At 39.5% G+C, this 26,201-nt stretch overlaps 1 protein-coding gene across 22 annotated transcripts in view; it reads left to right on the forward strand.

The window, feature by feature from the left end:
* INTS8 (integrator complex subunit 8) overlaps nt 1-26,201 on the forward strand; it is a 57,174-nt gene that overhangs the window by 23,012 nt on the left and 7,961 nt on the right. For 11 of the 22 annotated variants that reach the window (XR_012416539.1, XR_012416537.1, XM_073999111.1 and 8 more), the window contains 11 exons: nt 3,326-3,396; nt 3,747-3,922; nt 5,096-5,229; nt 7,363-7,473; nt 10,651-10,852; nt 13,391-13,512; nt 18,754-18,938; nt 19,406-19,439; nt 20,394-20,450; nt 20,526-20,587; nt 25,467-25,585. Coding sequence is in view for 17 of the 22 variants with exons in the window: in XM_073999105.1 (XP_073855206.1) it covers nt 3,326-3,396; nt 3,747-3,922; nt 5,096-5,229; nt 7,363-7,473; nt 10,651-10,852; nt 13,391-13,512; nt 18,754-18,938; nt 19,406-19,439; nt 20,394-20,450; nt 20,526-20,587; nt 25,467-25,585 (1,273 nt within the window). In the remaining 5 variants the exon portion in view is untranslated. Of the gene's footprint in view, nt 1-3,325; nt 3,397-3,746; nt 3,923-5,095; nt 5,230-7,362; nt 7,474-8,479; nt 10,422-10,650; nt 10,853-13,390; nt 13,513-18,753; nt 18,939-19,405; nt 19,440-20,393; nt 20,451-20,525; nt 20,588-25,466; nt 25,586-26,201 lie in introns of those variants that run through there. The other 11 variants (XR_012416538.1, XM_073999106.1, XM_073999108.1 and 8 more) reach the window with 4 other exon arrangements.

Below are 26,201 nucleotides of genomic sequence, written 5' to 3' on the forward strand. Positions count from 1 at the left end.
AGGTCCTGTTTTTAAAATAATGAATTATTTGTAGATCGTATTAAATATTTTTTCTATGTCTATTGAAGTGATCACATAATTTCTCTCCTTACCTGTTCATGTGATAAAGTATAATTGATTTTCAAGTGTTAAACCACCTTTGCATGTCGGGAATAGACCCAACTAGGTCATGATCTTTTTTTAATAGAAATTGCTGAACTTGGTTTGCCAATATATGAAGATTTTTTTTTTCTACATTCATGTGTGAGATTGATGCACATATTTTTATTTTTTATTTTTATTTATTTATTTATTTATTTTTTTTTTTTTTGAGACGGAGTCTCGCTGTGTCTCCCAGGCTGGAGTGCAGTGGCCGGATCTCGGCTCACTGCAAGCTCCGCCTCCCGGGTTCACGCCATTCTCCCGCCTCAGCCTCCCAAGTAGCTGGGACTACAGGCGCCCGCCACCTCGCCCGGCTAGTTTTTTTTGTATTTTTAGTAGAGACGGGGTTTCACCATGTTAGCCAGGATAGTCTCGATCTCCTAACCTCGTGATCCACCCGCCTCGGCCTCCCAAAGTGCTGGGATTACAGGCTTGAGCCACTGCGCCCGGCCTTATTTTTTATTTTTTGAGATGGAGTCTCACTCTGTCGCCCAGACTGGAGTGCAGTGGTGTGATTTCGGCTCACTGCAACTTCCTTCGCCAGGTTCAAGTGATTATCCTGCCTCAGCCTCCAGAGTAGCTGAGATTGCAGGCACCCACCACCATGCCCAGCTAATTTTTTTATGTTTTTAATAGAGACGTGGTTTTACCATGTTGGCGAGGCTGGTTTCAAACTCCTGACCTCAAGTGATCCTCCCACCTCTGCCTCCCAAAGTGCTAGGATTACAGATGTGAGCCACCACACCCAGCAATGCACAAATTTCTTTTTTTCTTGTCCTGCCTTTGATTTTGGTGTCAAAGTCATGCTTGCCTTATAAATAAGTTGAGGCGTCTGTCTTTTTTGTTGTCTGGAAGAGTCTGTGTAAAAATGAAGTCATTGCTCTTTCAGTGTTGGGTAGAATTTACCAGTAAAAGTCTGGGCCTGGGTAATTTTTTTGTGGGAAGGTTTTTTTTTTTTTTTTTGAGACGGAGTCTTGCTCTGCCGCCCAGGCTGGAGTGCAGTGGCCGGATCTCAGCTCACTGCAGGCTCCGCCTCCCGGGTTCACGCAATTCTCCTGCCTCAGCCTCCCCAGTAGCTGGGACTACAGGCGCCCGCCACCTCGCCCGGCTAGTTTTTTTTGTATTTTTTAGTAGAGACGGGGTTTCACCATGTCAGCCAGGATGGTGGGAAGGTTTTTGATCAGTGATCCTAGAGCTGTATTCTCATTTTTCTAGGGTTAGTTTTAAAAGTTACTTTCTAAGGATTTGTCCATTTCATCTTGTTTATTAGTATTAAACTTTATTATTTTAATATTAAAGCATCTACTGAGATGCCCACTAGTGTGAATTTTTCTTTTTTAAAATTGAGGTGTGTGACATTCACATAACATGATCTGTTAGCTCAGGTGATCCACCCACCTTGGCTTCCCAAAGCGCTGTGATTACAGGCATGAGCCACCATGCCCTACTTCATTTTCTTTATATTGTTAGGTTTGCTAATCAGAAGTTAACCCATGTTCCCTACATTGTTCCATGACACATGTACAATGCATCTCACTATGTGAGTAAATAATCTGTTGTAAAAGGAGACTCAGATATTTATTACTTACCATAATATATTTACATATGGCAGCAAAGGAGCAAAATTATTAGAATGTAAGTGTATAATACATACTCCAAGATGCTCAGATATTATTTACTGATAGGTTAATTTGTTAATCAGAGAATGGTATTTGAACACAGTACTTTTAAAACACTGCCTTTTTTTTTTTTTTTTTTTTTTGAGAGGGTGTCTCTCTCTGTTGCCCAGGCTGGAGTACAGTGGCCTGATCTCGGCTCACTGCAACCTCTGCCTCCTGAGTTGAAGTGATACTCCTGCCTCTGCCTCCCCGAGCAGCTGGGACTACAGGTGTGCGCCACCACATCCACGTAATTTTTTTCGTATTTTTAGTAGAGACAAGATTTCACCATGTTGGCCAGGCTGGTCTCAAACTCTTGACCTCAGGTGATCCACCTGTCTCAGCCTCCTAAAGTGCTGGGATTAGAGGCATGAGCACCCAGCCTGTTTTTTTTAATAACAGTTTCATCAAGATATAATTCACATACCATACAGTTCACACATTTAAAGTGTGTAAGTCAGTGGGTTTTAGTATATTCCTAGAGTTGGGCAACTATCACTTCACTTCCTGTTTTCACCCCAGAAAAATAATCTCTTATTCATTACCTGTCACTCTTCATTTTCTGTCAATCTCGCACCACCTGAGGCAACTACTAATCTACTTTCTATCTCTATAGATTTATCTGTTCTGGATATTTTGTGTAAATGGAACTATGAAATAGATGATCTTTTGTAACTGGCTTCCTTCACTTAGCATGTTTTCAATATTGGAGAGTGTATCAGTACTTCATTTTTTATGGCTGAATAGTACTTCATTGAATGGATATATACTGTATTTGTGTGTTCATTCATCAGTTTCTACTTTTTGGCTACTGTGGTTAATACTACTATGAACATTCTATTTTTTGTGTGTGTCAAAGTAGAAAATATTTAGCAATGTCTTGAGATTATGGACTTTTACGCTAGTTATATTTTATTTTGGCTTCTTATAAATAATATATGGGGAGGAATCCTAATCTAATGAATAAATTCAAAATAATATGAAAATATTATTTGTAGATAACTAATATAACCATAACTAGTGTCTATTCTTTGTTGGCATTGTTTACTTTTTAAACCTTGGTTACCTTTTTAAACTATTCATGAATAGCTCATGAATATAGAACCATTAGTTCTATATTTGTGATAAATCAGTTATTCTTTTCAATTATTTTCTTTTTGGTTTTAACATTTTTTTATTTTTTTAACTCTTTTCTGACAGGAGCTACTGATTTCTGTGGTTTATCACTTAATATAATTTGGCAACATACTTGATAAATTCTGTGAGAACTGTATAGCATGGTAACTAGGTTATTCTTTGGTACTTGTATACACCTGTACTTATTAAAATGGTCACATTCCATTCCCTCTTTTTGATGGGTTCTTACTCGTTGGTCTCGTCTCTTCTGTTAAGTTACTTAACCAAATCTGTGATTGGTACCTGGTTGAAAAAGGAAAATTCAGTTGTTTTTAAATCCTGCCTTTTCAAATTATAATTTACATTTTTAAAAGTACCCATATTCAAATGAAAATTACTCAAATTCCTAGGTATGTTCAAGATCAATAAATTTAGAAAAAGCTTCAGAGTCTTTGAAAGGAAACATGGCTGCTTTTCTAAAGTAAGTATCTTTCTTTTATTTTTTTTCTTTCTTTCTTTTTTTTAACTTTGAACTTAGTCCTATGAAAAAAATATCTGTATTATATTTGTTTTTGTCTTGGGTATCTTTTAACCAAGGAGTAACTGGTGTTTGAGAACCCATTAAGTTCAAATTTGTATAGCCACGTGAGACGTGACATCACAATTTTAAATAAGGACCAAAAGGAAATTTTAAAATCTATTTTAAAATATCGTTATACAGCTTCTTTAATGGTGACTTTTTAAATAGCTTTTTAAAATTGGTTGATATGATTGTTTTTCTCAAACTAAATTATACACTTTTTTGTTTCACAATATTTCTTACTGATCTAGGAATGTGTGTCTGGGGTTGGAAGATCTGCAGTATGTTTTCATGATTTCTTCACATGAGCTTTTCATTACATTGTTGAAAGATGAAGAACGAAAGCTACTTGTTGATCAGATGAGGAAGAGATCCCCTAGAGTAAATCTGTGCATTAAACCTGTAACTTCATTTTATGATATCCCAGGTTAGCTCTCTAGTCTGCCAGCCAAAATATTGGCATGTTTTGCCCCTCTATTCAAATTAACATTGAAATATATTTGAGGATTCTCTCTTATTTGTTTTAATTAACACTTGTGTTGGTAATTAATAGAAATTCACCTGTCTTCCATATCAGATTTCTGTATAAGCAGCTATGCTCTGGAGCTCTGCCAAGCCATGATTAGTGCAGATTCAGGCCTAGATACATAAAAGATTTTAGCTGGGGAAATAGACCAAGGTAACACTGCTGCCAATATGTTCATGGAGGTAAAAAAAAAAAAAAAAAAAAAAAAAAAAAGGAGGGGGAGAGGAGTGGTGAGAGATGCTGGGACCAAAAAGACGACAGACTTTCGTGCATGTCAGTCTGTATCACTGTGCTAGTATCTGCTAGCTGAACATTTTTGTCAGTATTGGCATTTTTGCCTTATTTATTTGATTTTTTTTCCCGTTTTTGCCCTTACAAATGTAAGAAAATAACAATGCTATTTTAAAATTAGAAACATACACTTCAACATTTAATATAGATGAGAGAGAATTCAGTTTAACAAAAGCAAAATTTTAGTTTCTTTGACCTTCACTAGATTTAAACTGGTTGAATGTCCAGTTATAAAGGAAAAGGGTAAGGTTAACACATACAGAAATGCTGGAAATGCATTATTGAAGACTGTGCCTGATAGCTGAGCTGTAATTAGGTATTTTGGTAATCATTTTTGGTTCTCTGGGAAGAGCATGCCCCTTTCTCTCAAAAACCACATGCTTAATGTTTATTACTCAAAATTAACATTTTATATATGCTTTTGTTAACACATTATGTTCAAAAGTAGTGTATAAGTAGTGTATAAGTGTGTATAAGTTAATTATTTTCATATATTCCACATAGTTCTTTGCATGAATTAAATATTGATTTTATCTTGTTTATATTTTCATTATCTTTATTTTTAAAACGCATTCATTTATTAAATGTAGATATAGTAAAATTGTGTTAGGTTTTCTATGTGAGGATAAAGTTAATATGTAATTTACACAATGTTGAATCAGTTCTCAAGATGATAGCAGCTTTTAATTTATAGATGTAATACAAAGACATAATTTTAAGTAAATTTTCATTCTCATATGTATATCTTTGAATTAAATCGCTGAAATATAAATCTTTTTTTAGCTTCAGCAAGTGTCAACATTGGTCAGTTAGAGCATCAACTGATATTGTCAGTGGATCCTTGGAGGATTAGACAAATTTTGATTGAATTACATGGTATGACTTCAGAGCGCCAATTCTGGACAGTGTCTAATAAGGTAAACCCTATGTCAAGGAACAAATAAGAAAATTGCCCTTGTTTTCTGAGGTAATTTAATAGAAAAGCTGTTCCCTAACCTTTTTGATAATAAGGACCTCTTTTACTTAACACTTTTAAGACCTTCATATGACCATAATTGCATTTTTAACATCCATTGACAGAGAAAATAGGAAATGTCAGAAACAAAAAGATACCATTGAATGAATAACATCTAAAAATCAGTTTTTCCATTTATTGACAAAATATATGCATTTTATTTCATTTATTTATTTATTTTTTGAGATGGAATTTCACTCTGTCGCTCAGGCTGGAGTGCAGTGGTACGATCTTGGTTCACTGCAACCTCCGCCTCCCAGATTCAAGTGATTCTCCTGCTTCAGCCTCCCAGGTAGCTGGGATTACGGGCATCTGTCACCATGCCCGGCTAATTTTGGTATTTTTAGTAGAGATGGGGTTTCACCATGTTGCCTAGGATGGTCTTGAATTCCTGACCACAAGTGATCTACCCGCCTCTGCCTCCCCAAGTGTTGGGATTACAGGTGTGAGCCACCACGCCTGGCTGCATTTTAAAAATAGTTGTAAATATATGTTACTGGTATATTATTTATGCATTCTGTAGCATAATACTTCATCATGGAGCATTTTTGGCTTTAAATGTTCCTTTAAAAATTTCCAGCTAATACATTTACCTGTTTCTGAGTTTATCTATTAGAAAGTTTTCCTGCATAGAAAGTGCAAATGAAAATAGCTTTTAACATGCCATGTCAGTGGAATGTAGCTTAGAGATACAAGGGAAGTAATCTACAGATACAGTAGAAAGTAAAGCAATATCGTAATGCTCCTAATTAACTCCGTACTTACTCTTCCTCTGCTGAAGATGTAGTAAAAAGGCAGCCAGAAATGTATGGGTTTTTTTTTGGGGGGACAGAGTTTCATTATTGTTGCCCAGGTTAGAGTGCAGTGGCGCGATCTTGGCACACTGCAACCTCTGCCTCCCGGGTTCAAGCAGTTCTCCTGCCTCAGCCTTCCGAGTAGCTGGGATTACAGGGCTTGCCCCACCACACCTGACTAGTTTTGTATTTTTAGTAGAGACAGGTTTCTCCATGTTGTTCTCCATGTTGGTCAGGCTGGTCTCAAACTCCTGACCTCCTGACCTCAGGTGATCCGCCTGCCTCATCCTCTCAAAGTGCTGGGATTATAGGTATGAGCCACTGCGCCCGACCTGTATTTTTTAAAATTGGGTTTAAACATACAAGTAGCGTGAAAAGAAAAAAATTGCTCTAAAAATTAGTTGGGGTTTTTTTTTTAGTATTGATGCTATTTGTTAGTGTGAATTTTTAAGATGAAGGCCAGGTGCAGTGGCTCATGCCTGTAATCCCAGTACTTTGGGGAGCGGAGGTGGGTGGATCACTTGAGGCCAGGAGTTCAAGACCAGCCTAGCCAACATAGCAAAACCCCGTCTCTACTAAAAATACAAAAATTAGCCGGTCATGGTGGCGTGCACCTGTATTTCCAGCTACTTGGGAGGATGAGGCAGGAGAATCACTCAAACCTGGGAGACAGAGGTTGCAGTGAGCAGAGATCACACCACTGCACTCCAGCCTGGGTGATGGAGCAAGACTATCTCAAAAATCAAAAACCAAAAATTTTTAAGATGAACAAGTATAGCATAATAGTTATGATAGGGGATTCTGGGACTAACTGCCTGCTTGAGCTTGAATGCCAGCTCATACTTAAATAGCCGTATAATCTTGAACAAGTTATTTAACTTGTTTGTGTTGTAGTTTTCTCATTTGCAAAATGACAGTAGTAGCATAATAATACTTACCTTGGTATTGTTGTGAGGATTACCTGAATTAATATATGTAAAACTCCTAGTCTTTGTCTTTTTTTCCTAATAGTAATCCCAATCCATTATTTATTACTTGTTGATTGTAGTGAATGTGTTCATTTTCATTAGTGTTATATTATGGCTGTGATTTTCCTTTCTCTTTAAGAGACGACCTGTGAATTATTTTTTTTTAATGCGATTGAAGATTATTGAAAGATTCTTATCCAGATTTGGCTTTCTCTCTGTGTGTGTGTGTGTGTGTGTATATATATGTATGTATGTATTTTTTATTTCTTTTAGTGGGAAGTACCTTCTGTCTATAGTGGTGTTATCCTGGGAATTAAAGACAATTTAACAAGAGATTTGGTTTATATTCTTATGGCCAAAGGTTTGCACTGCAGTACTGTTAAGGTGAGTAAAAGTGTGTATCAAACACTTGTTAAGAATATGCTTTATGGCCAGGTGCCGTGGCTCACACCTATAATCCCAGCACTTTGGGAGACTGAGGTGGATAGATCGACTGAGGTCAGGACCAGCCTGGCCAACATGTTGAAACCTTGTCTCTACTAAAAATACAAAAATTAGGTCGGTGCCTGTAATCTCAGCTACTCTGGAGTCTGAGGCAGGAGAATCTCATGGGAGGTGGAGGTTGGAGTGAGCTGAGATTGCATCACTGTACTCCAACCTGGGTGACAGAGTGATAGTCCATCTCAAAAAAAAAAAAAAAAAAAAAAAAGAATATGCTTTACTAATTTTAGCAGGAAGTCAGGAACCAGAACTTACCTTTTCCTAATCTTTAAAATCACAGTCATAGGCTTAAAAGGATATTTGAAAAGGCATTTTGGTTTGTTCTCTTTCCTTTACTGTTATAATTATACTAAAATAGTCTTGATCAAATGAATACTGCTCTGTGCTAAAAGTTTAGAGAACATGCAAAGATATTATTTGTGTTCTTTAGGATTCAGCTAGTAAAGATTGTGTACCAAGATTAGAAAACAAAATTTTTAAAAATTACTTCTGTAGTGTATTTTACATGAGTTTGTAGTCTGGGATGTTGAGACTTAAGTGTAATGTTAAATCATATAAGACAGTGCAGTTGCGTGACTGATCATACACTGAGTTCTTTAGGAAGGTTAAAGACAGCATCTGGAAGGCAGAAGTGAACTAAAATTGAGGCTTAAATAAGTTAACTACATCCCCACACCAGCAGCATCTGTGACATTTGGGAACTTTTTGTTTGAGACAGGGTGTTGCTTTGTCGCCCAGACCAGGTGCAGTGGCATGATCACTGCAGCCTGGACTTCCTTGGCTCAAGCAATCCTCCCACCTCAGCCCCCTAAGTAGCTGGGACCACAGGCATGTGCCACCATGCCCAGCTTATTTGAAAGAATTTTTTTTTTTTTTTTTTTTTTTGCAGGGGCAGCGTCTCCTTATATTGCCCAGGCTGACCTTGAACTCCTGGGCTCAAACAATCCTTCCACATCAGCCTCCCAAAGTGCTGACATTACAGGCATGAACCACTGCACGTGGCTGGAACTTGCTGGAATAAAAATTTGGGGGCCGCATCCTAGACCTAATGAACCAGAAATTCTGGGATGGGGCCCAACATCTTTTTAAATAAGCCCTCAAGTAATTCTGTTGCATGCTAAAGTTTGAAAACTGCTGCTGTAGACCATCATTGTCAGTGGAAACATAATGTAGGCCATGTGTGTAATCTATAATTTCATAAAAAAGTGTAATTGATTGAAATGATTTATTTAACTCAATATGTCTACACTATCATTTCAATGTGTAATTGATATAAAAAGTTGAGATGTTTTGTATTTTGAAAATGTATGTGCTAAGTCTTCAAAATCCAGTAAGTGTTTTATACTTACAGAATCTCTCAATTTGGACTAGTCACATTTCACATGCTCAGTAGCCACATCTTATCTAGTGGCTGCCATATTGGACAGTGCATCATGAGACAATTGTAAGCCATTGAAAAGTTTTAATAGGAGGAATGTAGTTAGCAGCTTTTCTCCTTCCACACCTAAAATAACATTTACTGGGCACAAAGACTGTTCTGCAATTTCATATATGTTTATTGTTTCATTTATTCACAAAAACTTTGTGGAAGGTATTATCTCAGTTTTAAAGGTATTAAATTGTCCAGTGGCACACAGCTAGTGTCACAAGTGTTAGAAGGGATAGAGAGAAGAGAACATATTAGAGAACTATTTAGGAGATAAAATCTGGAAGCAATTGGTAACTGACTTCATGTGGAAGGCAAGAGAAGGAGAACGAATCGAGCATGATGCTCAGACTTCTGGTTTGAGAGTCAGAGAACCAGTGGCAATGCTAGCAAGTGAATGTGCAGAAACACATTTTTGCAGGGCAGATTATGAGTTTATTTTTACAATTTTAATTTGAAGCTACAGTTGGAAACAGCCTAAAGCTTGGAGAATGGTCTGGACTGAGTTACAGATTTGGGAGTTACCAAAGATCACCCAGAGAGAATATAAAGAGCGTGAGACCCTCGGGAATGCAATACTAAGTCCAAGAAATAGTGGTGTGATGGGCGTGAGGACCAGACAAATGTAGAAGGTGTAATAGCTAGGGGAAAAGAAAATGTCAAGAAAAGGGCAATACACAGCACCGAGTTGCAGCCCCCTAATTCCTGTAAGATAACAGAAGAGAGTTCAGTAGATTGGACAATTAAAAGATCTTTGGCTTGGCCGGGCGCGATGGCTCAAGCCTGTAATCCCAGCACTTTGGGAGGCTGAGACGGGCGGATCATGAGGTCAGGAGATCGAGACCATTCTGGCTAACCCGGTGAAACCCCGTCTCTACTAAAAATTACAAAAAACTAGCCGGGCGAGGTGGCGGGCGCCTGTAGTCCCAGCTACTCAGGAGGCTGAGGTGGGAGAATGGCATAAACCTGGGAGGCGGAGCGTGCAGTGAGCTGAGATCCAGCCACTGCACCCCAGCCTGGGCGACAGAGCGAGACTCCACCTCAAAGAAAAAAAAAAAAAAGGTCTTTGGCTTGTGAAGGCTACTTCTTTGTAATGATAGGGGTAGAAGCCAGATTATGGGAGTGAATGAAGTATGTGGAGCGATAGAATCTAGTCTTTAGAAACATAAGAGATGTGTAGGAAAGGACTTGGATCATAGCTGACTTATTTCATTTTATTTGTTAGCCAATTTTATAGGCTAGTAAGGTGGTGTGCAAAGATTTTGAAATGTGTAATCCTTGAATGGTCTAAGATCTAATTCTGAATATGTTGGATGGAGGAGGGTGCTTGTAATAGAATTTTACACCTGTATAATACAGAAGTCTTTGGTTATTTTATACCTTTTATAAAAGTTGCATAATACAGCAGGTATTTTATATTGTTTACTGGATTTTTTTAAATTACAAAGGTATTAAATATGTATTGGAATAAATCAACAATACAGAGATGAAAATCCTATCGAGCCTTACTCCCTGAGAAAAGCAACGTTAACCATTTGAACTAATCCTTCTCCTCTTTGCTCTGTCATCATAAAGGCACACATTTTTTGGCGCCAAAGGAAAGGTGACCCAGGCTATTCTTTTTCTTTTCATAGGACTTTTCCCATGCTAAACAGCTCTTTGCTGCTTGTTTGGAGTTGGTAACAGAGTTCTCACCAAAGCTTCGTCAGGTCATGCTGAATGAGATGTTGCTTTTGGATATTCATACACATGAAGCTGGGACAGGGCAGGCAGGAGAGAGACCGCCATCCGACCTTATAAGTAGGGTACGAGGCTATCTGGAAATGAGGCTTCCTGGTAAGACTGGTTCACAAAGACAAATTTCAGAAACTCAGTACTTAGATAATTGTGGGGGAAAATTTAAAAGCACATTTATTTGAGTTTGTAATCATCTTTTTTTAAATTTTTGAGACAAGAGTGTGGCTCTGTCACTCAGGCTGGATGTAATGGCGCGGTCTCGGCCCACTGCAATCTCTGCCTTTTGGGTTAAAGTGACTCTCCTGCCTCAGCCTCCTGAGTTGCTGGGATTTCAGGAACCCGCCATCATGCCCGGCTAATTTTTGTATTTTTGTAGAGATGGGGTTTCACCATGTTGGCCAGACTGGTTTTGAACTCCTGACCTCAGGTGATCCACCTTCCTTGCCCCCGCAAAGTGCTGGGATTAGAGGCATGAATCACCACACCCAGCTGAATTTTTATCATCTTTGAAAAAAGTTATTTCACTCCTAAAACAGAATTTGGGTTTGGTGTTCACTTGAGAACATTGGGAAAAATGAAGGAAACTGTTCGTTTCTGGGTTTCTGTAACAAGGTACCACAAACTGGGTAACTTAAAACAATGGAAATATATTATCTCCCAATTCTGGAGGCCGGATGTCTGAAGTCAGGGTGTCTGCAGGGCTGTACTGCCCGGAAAGGCTCCAGGAAAGACTCTTTCCTTGCATCTTCCTGGCTTCTGGTGGCCCAGCAGTCTTTGGTTTGTGGCTGCATTGCTCCAGTCTCTGCTGCTGTCTTCACATGGCCTTCTCCCTGTGTATGTCCATGTTCTCTTCTTATAAGGACACCAGTCATTGGATCCAGGTTCAGCCCTAATCCAGCTGACTTGATCATAGCTAATTACATCTGCAAAGACTATTTCCAAATAAGGTCACATTCTCAGGTTCCAGGTACACATGAATTTTAGGGGATACTTCTGCACACTAGAGAAACTATATTGCAATTTTCAGATGTTTGAAAGAATCAAAATGTCCTTTAGTATACAGATTGAAGTTTTATTTCCTCATTACAGCCATAAAATGCCTTCACACTGATTGCCATTGGGCTAGAAATTCACTGGTGGCTACTTTAGGAACAGATCTTGAGTGTTTAATTCTAATTGTAAATGTCTTACTATGAAAAGGGGCTTACCATATAAATGATCATCTGTGACACATATAAATCTTTCTTAGTTAAAGCAGTTTCTTATTTTTCTGCTTTAGGAGTATTTAGAGCAATTAAATCATACTGTACACATTTAATAGTATAAACAGTGGAATTGCATTATAAAGGAAGGTGATAGTAATGTGTCAGAATAGAAGCAAGTGCTACCATCTTGAGTCCTATGGGGTTAACTTAATTTCTAATTAAAGTCTAATTTCCAGCAGGGGCATGCAGTGATAGATCACAACTTTTTGGTACCCTATAGAGAGAATGCCTTTGAGCTTTAACACATCAGTGCTCTTAAATATTGTAATGTCTTCATGAGAATTGATCTAATAATATGCTGGCACTAAAGGACACATGCTGCTGTATACATGTTTACTTTTTAAAAGTGGGAGGTAGGTTTTCCATGCATGGTTTTTCTGAAATGAGACAATGTTTAAACTTTAATGTTTGTTGAGTGCTAACTACGGGTCAGGCATTGTTCTAAGCTTCAGGTGCATAACTCATTTAGTCCTCATAGCAGCTCTGTGAAATAGCTGCTGTTTCCTTATCCCCATTTTGTAACTAAGAAACCAAGGTGCAGAGAGGTTGAGGAATTTGCCCACAGTCACACAGGAAGAGACAGAGCTATGACTTTACTCCATCAGCCCAACTTCGAAGCCTATGCTTTTACTCTTTGAAATGGGTGAAAGTTCCTTTAAATTATTAGTCTCTTTGTACTACCTTTTTGGCTTATCAGTTTGTAGTTCACATCCCTTTTTTGGGGATAGGGAGGGTAAAGGACTGATAACTCTGCATATAATTTTTGTAAACTCCTAACTTACTAAATGTTCAGCAACTTGTCCCATAGCTTGTGCTTATAAGCAGTATTTAAAATAAGGAGGCTGGGTGTGGTGGCTCATGCCTGTAATCCCAGCACTTTGGGAGGCTGAAATAGGCAGATCACTGGAGTTCAGGAGTTCAAAACCGGCCTGGACAACATAGTGAGACCCCATCTCTACAAAAATGCAAAAATTAGCCAGGTATGGTGGCATTAGCCAGGTGTGGTGGGACCTGTGGTCCCAGCTACTTGGGGAGGTTAAGGTGGAAGGATCGCTTGAGCCTGGGAACTCAAGGCTGCAGTGAGCCATGATCACACCATTGCACTGCATTCTGGTGACAGAGCGAGACCCTGTCTCTACAAAATTTTGTTTGTTTTTTGAGACAAGGTCTCACTCTGTTGCCCAGGCTGGACTTGAACTCCTGGTCTCAAGTGATCCTCCTGCCTTGGCCTCCCAAAGTGTTGGGATTACAGGTGTCAGCCACCATACCCAGCCTGTTTTTTAAATTCAATTGAAATCTGAGCAAGTATTTGCTTTGTTCTTATTTTAATGTTGTGATGGTAATTCCAACTGTTTTCCTCTTTGCTTTTTAGATATTCCTCTTCGTCAAGTTATAGCTGAGGAATGTGTTGCCTTTATGTTAAACTGGAGGGAAAGTGAATACCTTACACTCCAAGTTCCTGCATTTTTGCTTCAGAGTAATCCATATGTTAAGGTAATTAATGTTTAAATAAAAGGATTGTGAGGATAGTATTATACTTGTTTCTTTAACTTTATACTAGTTTGGGAACTTGTCTAATTTCTGTGATACAAATGATTGGACAAATGCTTGTTGATTTGTAGTTAAAGGATAGTTTTTGGTAATTCATGCACTTGACCTTGTTCTAATATTTCTTTCTAATGCCCTATAATTCATGAGCATGTAGTCACAGATTATTTAGTTAAGAGATAACACGTTGGTGTAATCCTAAGATAATGAGAGATTCACTTTCTTTGCTTTGGTTGCTATAATCACACTCTAGAGCTGATGGAGTCCGTCAGGGATGCACTTTTCCTTGTTTCCATTTGAACATTTTATTCTTCTTTAGAATTTTACCCTTCTAAGTTTGCTAACTCTGAATCTAACAGGTTTGCTATTAGTAATTATTCCCCTAATAAAAGAATTTATTTAGTAAATTGGTAGTAAGTTGTTTATTTTGTTGTCTTAATTATATCCTTTGCAACCTGAAATGCTTCTGAGTACAGAAAATATCAAAACTAATGAGAAACTGGAGGTTTCTTCTAAGATTATATCTTTCATGTGTTAATATTATACACACTGAATAAGTAGTAGGTTTTTCTCACTTTCTGGTGTTACAGTTAAAAAAAAAAAAAACAAGGTAGGCCAGGCACAGTGGCTCATGCCTGTAATCCCAGCACTTTGGGAGGCCAAGGTGTGTGGATCACAAGGTCAGGAGTTTGAGACCAGCCTGGCCGATATGGTGAAACCCTGTCTTTACTAAAAATGCAAAAATTAGCCGGGCATGGTGGTGGACACCTGTAGTCCTAGCTACTCAGGAGGCCGAGGCAGGAGAATCGCTTGAACCCGGGAGGCAGAGGTTGCAGTGAGCCGAGATCACACCATTGCACTCCAGCCTGGGCAACAAGAGCAAAACTCCATCTCAAAAAAAAAACACCAAAAAACAAAGTTAAACATGTAGTGATTTAACATTGTAAGTCCCGCTCTCCTTTTTGGGTATATTTGGTCCTTCAGATTTTCTCATTATTTTATTTGTTCCTATTACCTTTTGTTATTCTTCCTCGTTTGTCCCAACTTATCTTTAGTAATACAAAATCCTTTAAATCTGTGTTTATCTGGGAACTCTTGTAAAACTGTACCACTTCGTAACATTTGTGTTTGGTTACTTGTTTCTTCCTTCATATTTCATGTATGTCCTTTTAAAAACTGAACTCATTTCATTTTAACCCTTTGAGGATTTATTGAGAGTTTATTGATTTTTTTCAGTTTTCCACCTCTTTTTGTTATCTTTACACTTGCTCATGAAAATTGCCATACTTGAATTATCCTTTTCTTTGAAATTTCAGACATTGAATCATATCTATCTCTTCTTTTTTTTTTTTTTTTTTTTTTTGGAGACTGAGTCCCCCTCTGTCGCCCAGGCTGGAGTGCATTGGCACAGTCTCGGCTCACTGCAACCTCCACCTCCCAGTTTCAACCCATTCTTGTGCCTCAGCCTCCCAAGTAGCTGGGATTACAGGCGTGCACCACCACACCCGGGTAATTTTTTTTTGTTTTGTATTTTTAATAGAGACGGGTTTCGCCACGGCTGGTCTTGAACTCCTGACCTCAGGTGATCCACCCGCCTGGGCCTCCCAAAGTGCTGGGATTACAGGCATAAGCTACCGCACCCAGCCTGAATCATTTCTGTCTCTTTAGTGAACTTTCTGGAATGTGAGTTCTTAATTTCTTGGGTACTTGTCTCATTATGCCCAACAGTCTTTTCTTAGCCTTTAAGAAAATCAGATGAGGGAACCATTTTGTTCCAAGGTTACTATCTCTTACAGTTAGAATCGTAGCTTGTCACTGAGTGCAAAGACAGTAGAGTAACTCTTCTCTTTACCTCTGGCAATGACTTCTGTGGAGCTCTGCACCAGGAGAGATAGGCGTGTGTTTGTGTAATGAATGCTTGAGGGTCTACAATGTGTAAGGACACAGGAAATTGTTTTGTTGGTTGCCTTACTCTGGGAGAGGCTGTCTCACTGCTTCCTGCAGTTCCCCTGATCTGGTCCAAAAGCAGGAAGGATGTGTGGTGACTTTGCGAAAGAATTGTCACTTAGGTGTCTCCTCATATGTCATCCGGTGGTTAGGGTTTTGTGTGCCACCTTCCATACATGATTGCCCTCTCACTGCCTTGTTAATGTCAAGGAAAAAGGAATTAGAGAAAGAAGTTTAGAATGAGGGATGGTGTTTTGAAAAAAAATATAATCAGAATCAGTGTCCACACTTCCAGTTTGGCGTGGAATACACCACACACACACGCACACACGTATAGGAAAAAGTCTGAAAGGATATTAACAGCTATTATCTCTGGATAATGGGGTATTAGTGATTTTAATATTTTCTATTCTGTTATATTTTCCTACTCATATATTATGTAATCACAAATAGGAACAGAAAATTCTTAAGCATATGACTAAAATGCACCCTTTTGAAATAATATAAAACTGTCTAGTCTGCCCCTTAGATCAGAGAGAGTGGTAGTGTCACATAATGGAAAGGGCACAGGTTTATAGGCACTCGGATGATAAGAGCCTAGGTGGTAGTAGTAGGGGTTGGCAGCCACAGTGGTCCTAGTGTAGGCTAAAACCTTAGGTTGTTCATGTGGCCTACCAGCCCTCTTAAGGTGTGCATGCTTCTCCTCCTCCAGGTGCAGCTCCCCTGCCCCTTGGTGTTCCAGCCCTGTGCTGGCAGCACCAGCATGCCCACGCCATGTTTCCATTTTGCACCTGTGCACATGCTGTTTGTCATCTTAGCCAGGATGTCCTTCCCAGCTTTGCCTGTTCGTGTGATTTCTTTAATGCTTTCCCATATTATTTTCTCTGTAAATGAGTAAATCACTTCCTCTTCTTGCTTCCTTTGTACTGTTGTACTGTTGACTATTTCTTTTGTTGTGTTTATGCTTAATAATAAGTTATTTATCCACTTGTCTTCTCTATAAGACAATGAACTGCTTCAGGGCAGTTAATTTTTATGTTGTGCTTTCCATGATGCCCACCCATAGTCGGTGCTCAAGAATGTTTGTGGAATTCAGTTGATTTGGGGCCTAAGACCTCTGAACATTTTAAAAATGTAATTTATGTAATAAATTCAGTGACCTAAAGCATATGATCCCTGACAACAGAAGATGAATTTGAGCTAAGAGCACCAGTATCCCTGGCGTTACACTGCAGTGAATAGTTGCATGTATCGTGATTCCATTTGTCAGAGGCGAGTATTTTAGGTGAGCATGCAGGATGAAATATCCTACTAGGCCATTGGTCCATATCCATTCACCTGGTATAGGTAGGATTTTTATGTTATTCTCATGAGCTTTGGAAAGCCACAGTACTCTCGTTAATTTTCTTAGGCATGATCACAGAGTTGTGGTTATGGAGAAGAATGTCCTTGTCCTTAGAAGATGTATATGGAAGTATTTAGATGAAATATTGTGTCTAACTTAGTTTAATATGGTTTAACAAAACAATTTATGTAGATATATAAAGCAAACATGGCAGAATAGTCACAACGTGTCAGGTATTTATTGAATTATTATTATTTTTTTTTTCTGTTTGAAATTTTTCATAACAGAAGATGTAGAGAAAAACCACCAATTTTTGTCTTTGTTGCAATCTTGCTGCCGCCTTAAAAAAGCTGCCTTAAGCAGTACGGACCCCTAGAAAATTTTCTTTTTTTTTTTTTTTTTTTTTTGAGACGGAGTCTCGCTCTGTCGCCCAGGCTGGAGTGCAGTGGCCGGATCTCAGCTCACTGCAAGCTCCGCCTCCCGGGTTCACGCCATTCTCCTGCCTCAGCCTCCCGAGTAGCTGGGACTACAGGCGCCCGCCACCTCGCCCGGCTAGTTTTTTTGTATTTTTTAGTAGAGACGGGGTTTCACCGTGCTAGCCAGGATGGTCTCGATCTCCTGACCTCGTGATCCACCCGTCTCGGCCTCCCAAAGTGCTGGGATTACAGGCTTGAGCCACCGCGCCCGGCCTAGAAAATTTTCTAGGTCCATTTTAAGTAGAAACAAGGGGTTCCTGATGGATTTGAAATTATCCTTGTTACTGCACCCTCTACAAGAGCCATGGAGTATAAAAGTTAATATGAACAAGAATAACGGGTCCCAATTCTGAATTTGGCCAGGTGCCATGGCTCACGCCTGTGATCTCAACACTTTGGGAGGCCGAAGTGGATGAATCACTTGAGGCCAGAAGTTTGAGACCAGCCTGGCCAACATGGTGAAACCCCGTCTCCACTAAAAATACAGAAATTAGCTGGGCGTGGTGGCACATGCCTGTAATTCCAGCTACTCGGGAGGCTGAGGCACAAGAATCGTTTGAGCCTGGGAGGCGGAGGTTGCAGTGAGCCAATATCATGCCATTGCACTCCAGCCTGGGTGCAGAGCAAGACCCTGTCTCCAAAAAAAAAAAGAAATTCTGAATTTATTGTAAGTTAGTCTTTCTCTTTTGCTTTCAGCTTTTCCACTCTTTATTTCTGGGTGCTCCCTACGTCTTAGGTCCTTGAGGCTGCATTTATTCACACCAGTCACTTTATATAACCTGTCCTGCCTTAATTCTACCTCCTCAGATGAGCAGTAGCTCCATTCCCAGTTGCTACCAATTTTCTTAGAGAAAAATTGCTTTAAATCTGTATCCTTTAATTCCACCAACTTCAGTTTCCTTATTCCTTTCCTTATTTTTTTCATTGAAACAATTTTTTTTTAGTGATAAGAAGTTGTATGTGTGCATATGTGTGCAAGGGAGAGAGAAAAATCTAAGTATTTTAATCTCAACCCCTGGGCTTTTACTACAGTTAACATTTAGGTGTATGCCTTCCATTACACAATTTTTTCCCGATGTAACGTGGGATAATACTATGTGTATTTAGCATCTCGGTTTTTTTTCCACTTAATAAATCACCTATCTCTTTGCATTGTCTCATTTTCATTTTCACTAGACTATAACTGTTCAGAGACAAAGTTTGTATGCTCGAACCAGAGGATCTTTCTCAGATTCAGATCTGTCAGTAGACAATGAGCCCTAAATTCCTCAAAGGTTGTACAGAATGCACAGCATAAAATAACTGTGCTTAGTATGTTTGGGCAGTCATTCCATGTTTCCTCCAGTGTGCCTTGATAATAGAACTAATGTGCATGACATTACAGATTATCTTTTGTGTGTTTTGTTTTTCATGTTATAGCTTGGACAGCTTTTAGCAGCTACATGCAAAGAACTTCCAGGCCCTAAAGAAAGTAGACGGACTGCCAAAGACCTTTGGGAAGTTGTTGTTCAAATCTGTAGTGTGTCCAGTCAGCACAAACGAGGAAATGATGGCAGAGTTAGTCTAATAAAGCAGAGGGAATCTACGTTAGGTATCATGTATCGGTATGTATTGGTATGTTTCTGTCAGTTGTGTTCGAGTTCTTAATATTTATCCTGTTTATACTATTGACCTATTAAAGGTTGATTTCAAGAACATCAGCTTTTATTGTGTATATCATAAAGTTGGACAATCTTACGAGTTCTGTAGTACTCGTCTGTGATGAACCTGTCTGCCTTGGCCACTTTTGGAAATATCTTCTGTTTATGTGTCATTTTAAGAAACTATTAGTCATTTAATCAACTGGAATTAAAAATCAGTAGTGTTTAAGGTTGGATAGTATTGAAGACTTCACATGTGATTAAAACAGGGAAGAAATGTTATTAGGTTAGTATGACGATAGAATATTACATTCCTTTTCATACTTGCCGAATTGGAGCATTAAGAATAAACCTTCATCTATAATTTACTTTCTTGATTTTATTTTTAATTTCTAGTATTTAATGTATATTCAAAATTTTTTGTTTTGTAGGAGTGAACTGCTTTCTTTTATCAAAAAATTACGAGTAAGTTTTATTAAAAATTGCTCTAATTACTATTGCTGGTTACTGTAGACTATGACTAAAAATCATTGGGTACTTCAAATACTGATTAAATTATTGTTTGTTTTTTAATTTAAATTTTTTTTTAAGAGAGAGGGTCTTGATCTTTCACCCAAGCTGGAGTGCTGAGGTGTGATCATAACTCACTGCATCTTCTAACTCTTGAGGTTAAGCAGTCCTTCCGCCTCAGCTTTCTGAGGAACTGGGACTACAGGCACATGTCACCATGCCCAGCTCACTTTTTGTAGAGATGAGGTCTCCCCTTGTTGCCCAGGCTAGTTTCTAACTCCTGGTCTCAAATGATCCTCCCTCCTTGGCCCCTCAAAGTGCTGGGATTACAGGTGTTAGCCACCTTGCCTGGCTTCTGCTTAAATTATTAAAGTGGCCTGTTAATGTGCTTTTCTTCAGTGATCATTATTGTTGGGTGGGATAATCTGATTGGAAAAGTTTTTCATTTACTTTACCATGTTTTAATGAACGGAGCAGGTATTTCTTTAAATTGTAAAAAAGTCTTCATAATAGGGACTAGATGTGTGAAGCCTGGCTTTAATTTTTGCTTAGTAGGATCAATGTCATATTTATTTACTGGACATAACCTGGGTTTCACCCTTTTAACATTATTTGAAGGAATAAAAAGTCACTTAAGGGTCATGTGAGGAGTTGAGCTTGGAGATAGCACCATAGGCCAAACATTTAAATATTCTAATTTTATATAAATTATGTGCTATGATCCACCCCCCTGCCCACATGCGATTAAAAATAAAGTTGATTTTTAGTGTGCTAAAGCACATGCTAAAACAGATGCTAAATTTTAAAAAGGCAAGGGTCTTTTAAATTGCTTGATGTCTGTGAGGTTGACAGGAGAAAAATAAATATACACACACACTGTTTAAGGATTCTGTGTTTTCTTTCTCATAGGAACCACTGGTTTTGACTATTATTTTATCACTCTTTGTGAAACTTCACAATGTTCGGGTAAGTATTTCATAATTTCATTTAAAAAATTTGAAATAAATTTCTTTGTAAATCACACCTTTTTTCTTTTTAAAGGAGGACATTGTGAATGATATTACAGCTGAACACATTTCTATTTGGCCATCTTCCATTCCCAAGTAAGTAGTGGTATAGCTTATATTTTATTAAATGAGTTATGTATTTGGAAACCATTCTGACTAGCAAAGATACCTTTAGATAGTTTTATTAAAGGACCAGAAATCTGCTGAGATTCTACAGTCTTTGTGTTTCTCTATTTGTGTTTTTTTTTTTGTTTTGTTTTTGTTTTTTTTTTTTTTGAGACGGAGTCTCGCTCTGCCGCTCAGGCTGGAGTGCAGTGGCCGGATCTCAGCTCACTGCAAGCTCCGCCTCCCGGGTTCATGCCATTCTCCTGCCTCAGCCTCCCGAGTAGCTGGGACTGCAGGCGCGCGCCACCTCGCCCGGCCAGTTTTTTGTATTTTTTAGTAGAGACAGGGTTTCACCGTGTCAGCCAGGGTGGTCTCGATCTCCTGACCTCGTGATCCGCCCGTCTCGGCCTCCCAAAGTGCTGGGATTACAGGCTTGAGCCACCGCGCCTGGCCATGTTTCTCTATTTGATAATTATTTTCCTATAAATTGTGGATAAGGCATAACTTTTTTTTTTTTTGAGGCGGAGTCTCACTCTGTTGCCCAGGCTGGAATGCGGTGATACAATTTCTGCTCACTACACCCCCCGCCTCCCGGGTTCAAGCGATTCTCATGCCTCAGCCTCCCAAATAGCTGGGATTACAGGTGTCCGCCACCACGCCTGGCTAATTTTTGTATTTTTAGTAGAGACGTGGGTTTGCCATGTTGGCCAGGCTGGTCTCAAACTCCTGACCTCAAGTGATGCACCTACCTCAGCCTCCCGAAGTGCTGGGATTACAGGCAGGAGCTACCACACCTGGCCCAGCATAACTCAAGTAGGAGTTAAGATTTATCAGCCTTAGAACAGAAGATAAAGTGGTCCTGATTGTCAGTAGAATTTGAAAATTGGGGCCAATGAAAGAAAGACTTTCTATCAGGTTTCCAGCATCTTACTTCTTTTACGAGTATCCATTTGAAAGTGATTTGTTTTTTCATAATTTTTTTGTATGTCTCATCCAATGCTGTAGTTATCAAAAGTCTCCCAATCTCTTTTAGTTGCTGTAGGAACTAAGCTAAACTTCTTTAATTACTTTGAGAAATATTCCCTTTTGCGTGCATTACCTAAGAATCACAGTAAGATGATGGGGACATTTTTTATGGAAGGAGAAAGTGTTCATTTACTTGAAGGAATCATTTACATTTTTCTTTTCCCACACATAGCAACTTCTCATATAGGGGAATCCACTTGTTTCCTCCCAAGTGTTTTTCCTCCCTGCCTTCCCTCTCACTCTTCTTACTTTGTGCTTGTTCAAGCCTTGTGTTATTACTCTTAGTGGCATCTTTGAGGAATAAAAGATTTCAGTGCACAGGCAAGCTGATAATAGAATAACAGTAAAGAATTTGTTTCCATCTCAATCTTAGAGATTGGAAAAGCTCCCTTGTCTTGTCCAGGGATTTGGAGGGTCAGAGCAGGTGAGTGCCCCTGCCTTCCACTTACTGAGGCTTGTTTCCCAAGGGAGCACCATGCTGCATGAAGCACATGTGCGTGCTTCACAGCATTTGAACTGCAGAGTCCGTCATGCTGTGTTTCTGATTTTTATATAAAATCTGTTAGATAGCAGTCCAAGAATCAGGTAGAGACACTTTTTCTTTCTTTCTTTTTTTTTTTTTGAGTCATAGTGTTGCTCTGTTGCCCAGGCTGGAGTGCAGTGGCAAGATCTCACCTCACTGCAACCTACATCTGCCAGGTTCAAGCAATTCTCATGCCTCAGCCTCCCAAGTATCTGAGATTACAGGTGCACGCCACCACCCCCAGCTATTTATTTTTATATTTTTAGTAGAGATGGGGTTTCACCATGTTTCCTATGCTGGTCTTGAACCCCTAGCCTCAAGAGATCCGCCAACCTTGGCCTCCCAGAGCTCTGGGATTATAGGCGTGAGTACCATGCCTGCCCAGTTTTTGATTTTTTTTTTTTTTTTTCCTGAGACAAAGTTTCGCTCTTTTTGCCCAGGCTGGAGTACAATGGCGCAATCTCGGCTCACCGCAACCTCTGTCTCCCCGGTTCAAGCGATTCTCCTGCCTCAGCCTCCCGAGTACCTGGGATTACAGGCGTGTGCCACCACGCTTGGCAAATTTTGTATTTTTAGTAGATACAGGGTTTCTCCATGTTGGTCAGGCAGGTCCCAAACTCCTGACCTCAGGTGATCTGTACCCCTCAGCCTCCCAAAGTGCTAGGATTACAGGCATAAGCCACCGTGGCCAGCCCAGTTTTGCATTTTTAATTGGTGGTTTCAATGGTTGCGTTTTTGGTTTTTTTTTTGGGTTTTTTTTGAGACAGAGTCTCACTCTTGTCACCCAAGCTGGAGTGCAGTGGTATGATCTCAGCTTACTGCAACCTCCACCTTCTGAGTTTGAGCAATTCTCCAGCCTCAGCCTCTTGAGTAGCTGAGACTACAGGCATGTGCCACCACACCTGGCTAATTTTTTTTTCTTTTTTTGAGACAGAGTCTCGCTCTGTTGCCCATGCTGGAGTGCTGTGGCATGATCTCAGCTCAGTGCAACCTCCGCCTCATAGGTTCAAGCAATTCTCCTGCCTCAGCCTCCTGAGTAGCTGGGATTACAGGCACATGCCAGCACACCCAGCTAATTTTTGTATTTTTAAGAGAGATGAGGTTTCACCATGTTGGTCAGGCTGGTCTGGAACTTCTGACCTTGTGATCTGCCCCCCTCGGCCTCCTAAAGTGCTGGGATTACAGGCATGAGCCACCACGCCCCACCCAGTGGTTGTGTTTTTTAGCCTCTGTAGTAGTACCTCTGTGGCCTAAGTTTAGACTGCAATGATTGATTTCCAGCGTGTTTATAAATGAGGCATAGGAATTGTTTACCCTAGGGGCTATAGGTCAGACACCCGGGGTTTGAGCCCTAGCCTTTTCACTTAGAGGTATATGCCTTCAGTATGTTGCTTTCTGTGCCATGTTCCCCGTCTCTAAAATAATACCTGCCTCAGAATTGATGAAATAGTACATTTTCTTTTCTTTTTAAAATTTTTTTTAATTTTATTTTTTATTTTTTGTTTTTTTGAGACGGAGTCTTGCTGTGTTACCCAGGCTGGAGTGCAGTAGCGTGATCTCGGCTTACTGCAAGCTCCACCTCCTGGGTTCATGCCATTCTCCTGCCTCAGTCTCCCAAGTAGCCGGGACTACAGGTGCCCGCCACCACGCCCGGCTAATATTTTGTATTTTTAGTAGAGACGGAGTTGCACCATGTTAGCCAGGATGGTCTTGATCTCCTGACCTTGTGATCCACCTGCCTCAGCCTCCCAAAGTGCTGGGATTACAGGCGTGAGCCACCATGCCCTGCACGAAATAATACATTTTCTAAGCTAGATATTTAGAATAAAGGCTGGTACATAGTAGGCTTAACTATTATCTTTATGATGAAAATACTTTAATGTAAATTGACCCAGAGAAAACAAAATATGACTAAATGTTTGACTAGAGAAAAGTATTTCTCCTGAGTGGGAGTCTTTATTGATTCCAAGAATAGTGGAAATGGCACTGGATTGAAGATTACGTTTTTAAAACCAACTATTTGATATATAGAATTCATAGACTTGTAATATTTTGTAAATGTCTATAAAATTATAAGCCAATTTAACTTATATAACTATTTAAGTTTAAATAAATAATTGACTATTTGCTAATAATCCCACAATTCATTTTCCACTGTACTGGGCACAGTGGTGAGTTAGGGTAAACTGTAACCCCTCAGGGCAACAAAAGTACCTTGTCTGAATTCACCTTGTAAATGATAGAGCCATGTGTCTGAATCCACAGCTTGTATTCTCTACCCTTGTGCTTTACTGCTCTTAGGAGGTGGAAGCAGTTAGCAGTTTCTTGAGTGCCAGCCTCGCTTTTCTCTTCACAGTTCCATCTTCTGTACCTCAATGTGTCCACATTTAGCGAGGCTCACAGTACCCTTTTATTGATTCTTGGGGGCTGCCAAATGCACTGACGTGATATACTTGGACATCCAGCCCCTCACCCCATTAGGGCCCCTGAAACATCTCGAGGGGAGTCGGTAACTCTTGCAAGAAGCCTTAAGGTGGATGTAAGGCCACATGGCAACATTATCAGTGTCTGAGTCCTTGATTTTTTTGTGGCTTCTCATAGATAACAGAACTTAAAAATCATTTGGGGGCCAGGTGCAGTGGCTCAGGCCATCCCAGCACTTTGGGAGGCTGAGATGGGCAGATTGCCTGAGGCCAGGAATTTGAGACCAGCCTGGCCAACATGGTGAAACCCCATCTCTACTAAAAATACCAAAAAAAAAAAAAAAAATTAGCTGGTGTGGTGGTGGGTGCCTGTAATCCCAGCTACTCAGGAGGCTGAGGCAGAGGAATCGCTTGAACCTGGGAGGTGGAGGTTGCAGTGAGCTGAGATCGCGCCACTTCACTCCAACCTGGGCGACAGAGTGAGACTCCGTCTCAAAAAAAAAAAGAAAAATAATTTGGGGACATTTTATGAGTCTCTTTTGTTGCCCATAAATTGTGCTAAAAGCAAAGGTAAGTGTCTTACTACTTTTATATGCTTTAACCATTTGTAAAAGATGCAAATACACTTTCTTGGTGCAGCCTTGTCTACCTTTGACATTTTGAAGAAAAGAGAACAAATATCAGATTGTTTTCAACCCCTCATAAAAAGTTAGCCCGTCACACTTTCTTAGACTTAGTTGTGTTGATAGTTCTTATAGTACATTTACTCCTAGTATTTAGCATTATATTTATGTTCACCTAAATCTTGGCTGAGTCTTTTTGTTTTTAATAAATACATGCATGGAATTTAAAGTTGACTTTTAAAATAGAGATTAATGTTATGTGTCTTTCCTTTTAGCCTGCAGTCTGTGGACTTTGAAGCTGTGGCAATCACAGTGAAAGAGCTAGTTCGATACACACTCAGTATAAATCCAAATAACCATTCCTGGTTAATTATCCAGGCAGATATTTACTTTGGTAAGTGAGATGTTTAGTTGCTTTGTGTTTTGTTTTTATAGCACTTTCTGAAGTAAAAGTAAATATATGACCTATTTTATTACAATACTTGTTAAGTTTTCTTGAGATTTACTTTAGTAAATTCAAGCGGTAAAAGTATTTATACTTTTTTTTAGTGTGGAACCTTTGGTTCAGATGCTTTTAATTTTATGTGGACTACCTTTATTATCTTTTTTAAAAAAGTAGTGATTTTTTTTTTTTTTTTTTTTTGAGATGGAGTCTCGCTCTATCGCCCAGGCTGGAGTGAAGTGGCATGATCTTGACTCACTGCAACCTCCGCCTCCCAGGTTCAAGCGATTCTCCTGCCTCAGCCTCGCAAGTAGCTGGGATTATAGGCACCCACCACCACGCCTGGCTAATTTTTGTATTTTTAGTAGATATTGGCGTTTGCTATGTTGGCAAGGCTGGTCTTGAACTCCTTACCTCAGGTGATCCGCCCGCCTCGGTCTCCCAAAGTGTTAGGATTACAGGCGTGAGCCCCTGCGCCCGGCATGAATTTTTTTAATCTAATTGGTAAAACATCTTTAAGGAGAATGAGGTTTTCTTTTTAAAATGCTGTTTAGAGATTCTAAACTCT

The sequence above is a fragment of the Macaca fascicularis genome, chromosome 8, assembly GCF_037993035.2.
Source record: "Macaca fascicularis isolate 582-1 chromosome 8, T2T-MFA8v1.1".
Lineage (NCBI taxonomy): Eukaryota > Metazoa > Chordata > Mammalia > Primates > Cercopithecidae > Macaca > Macaca fascicularis.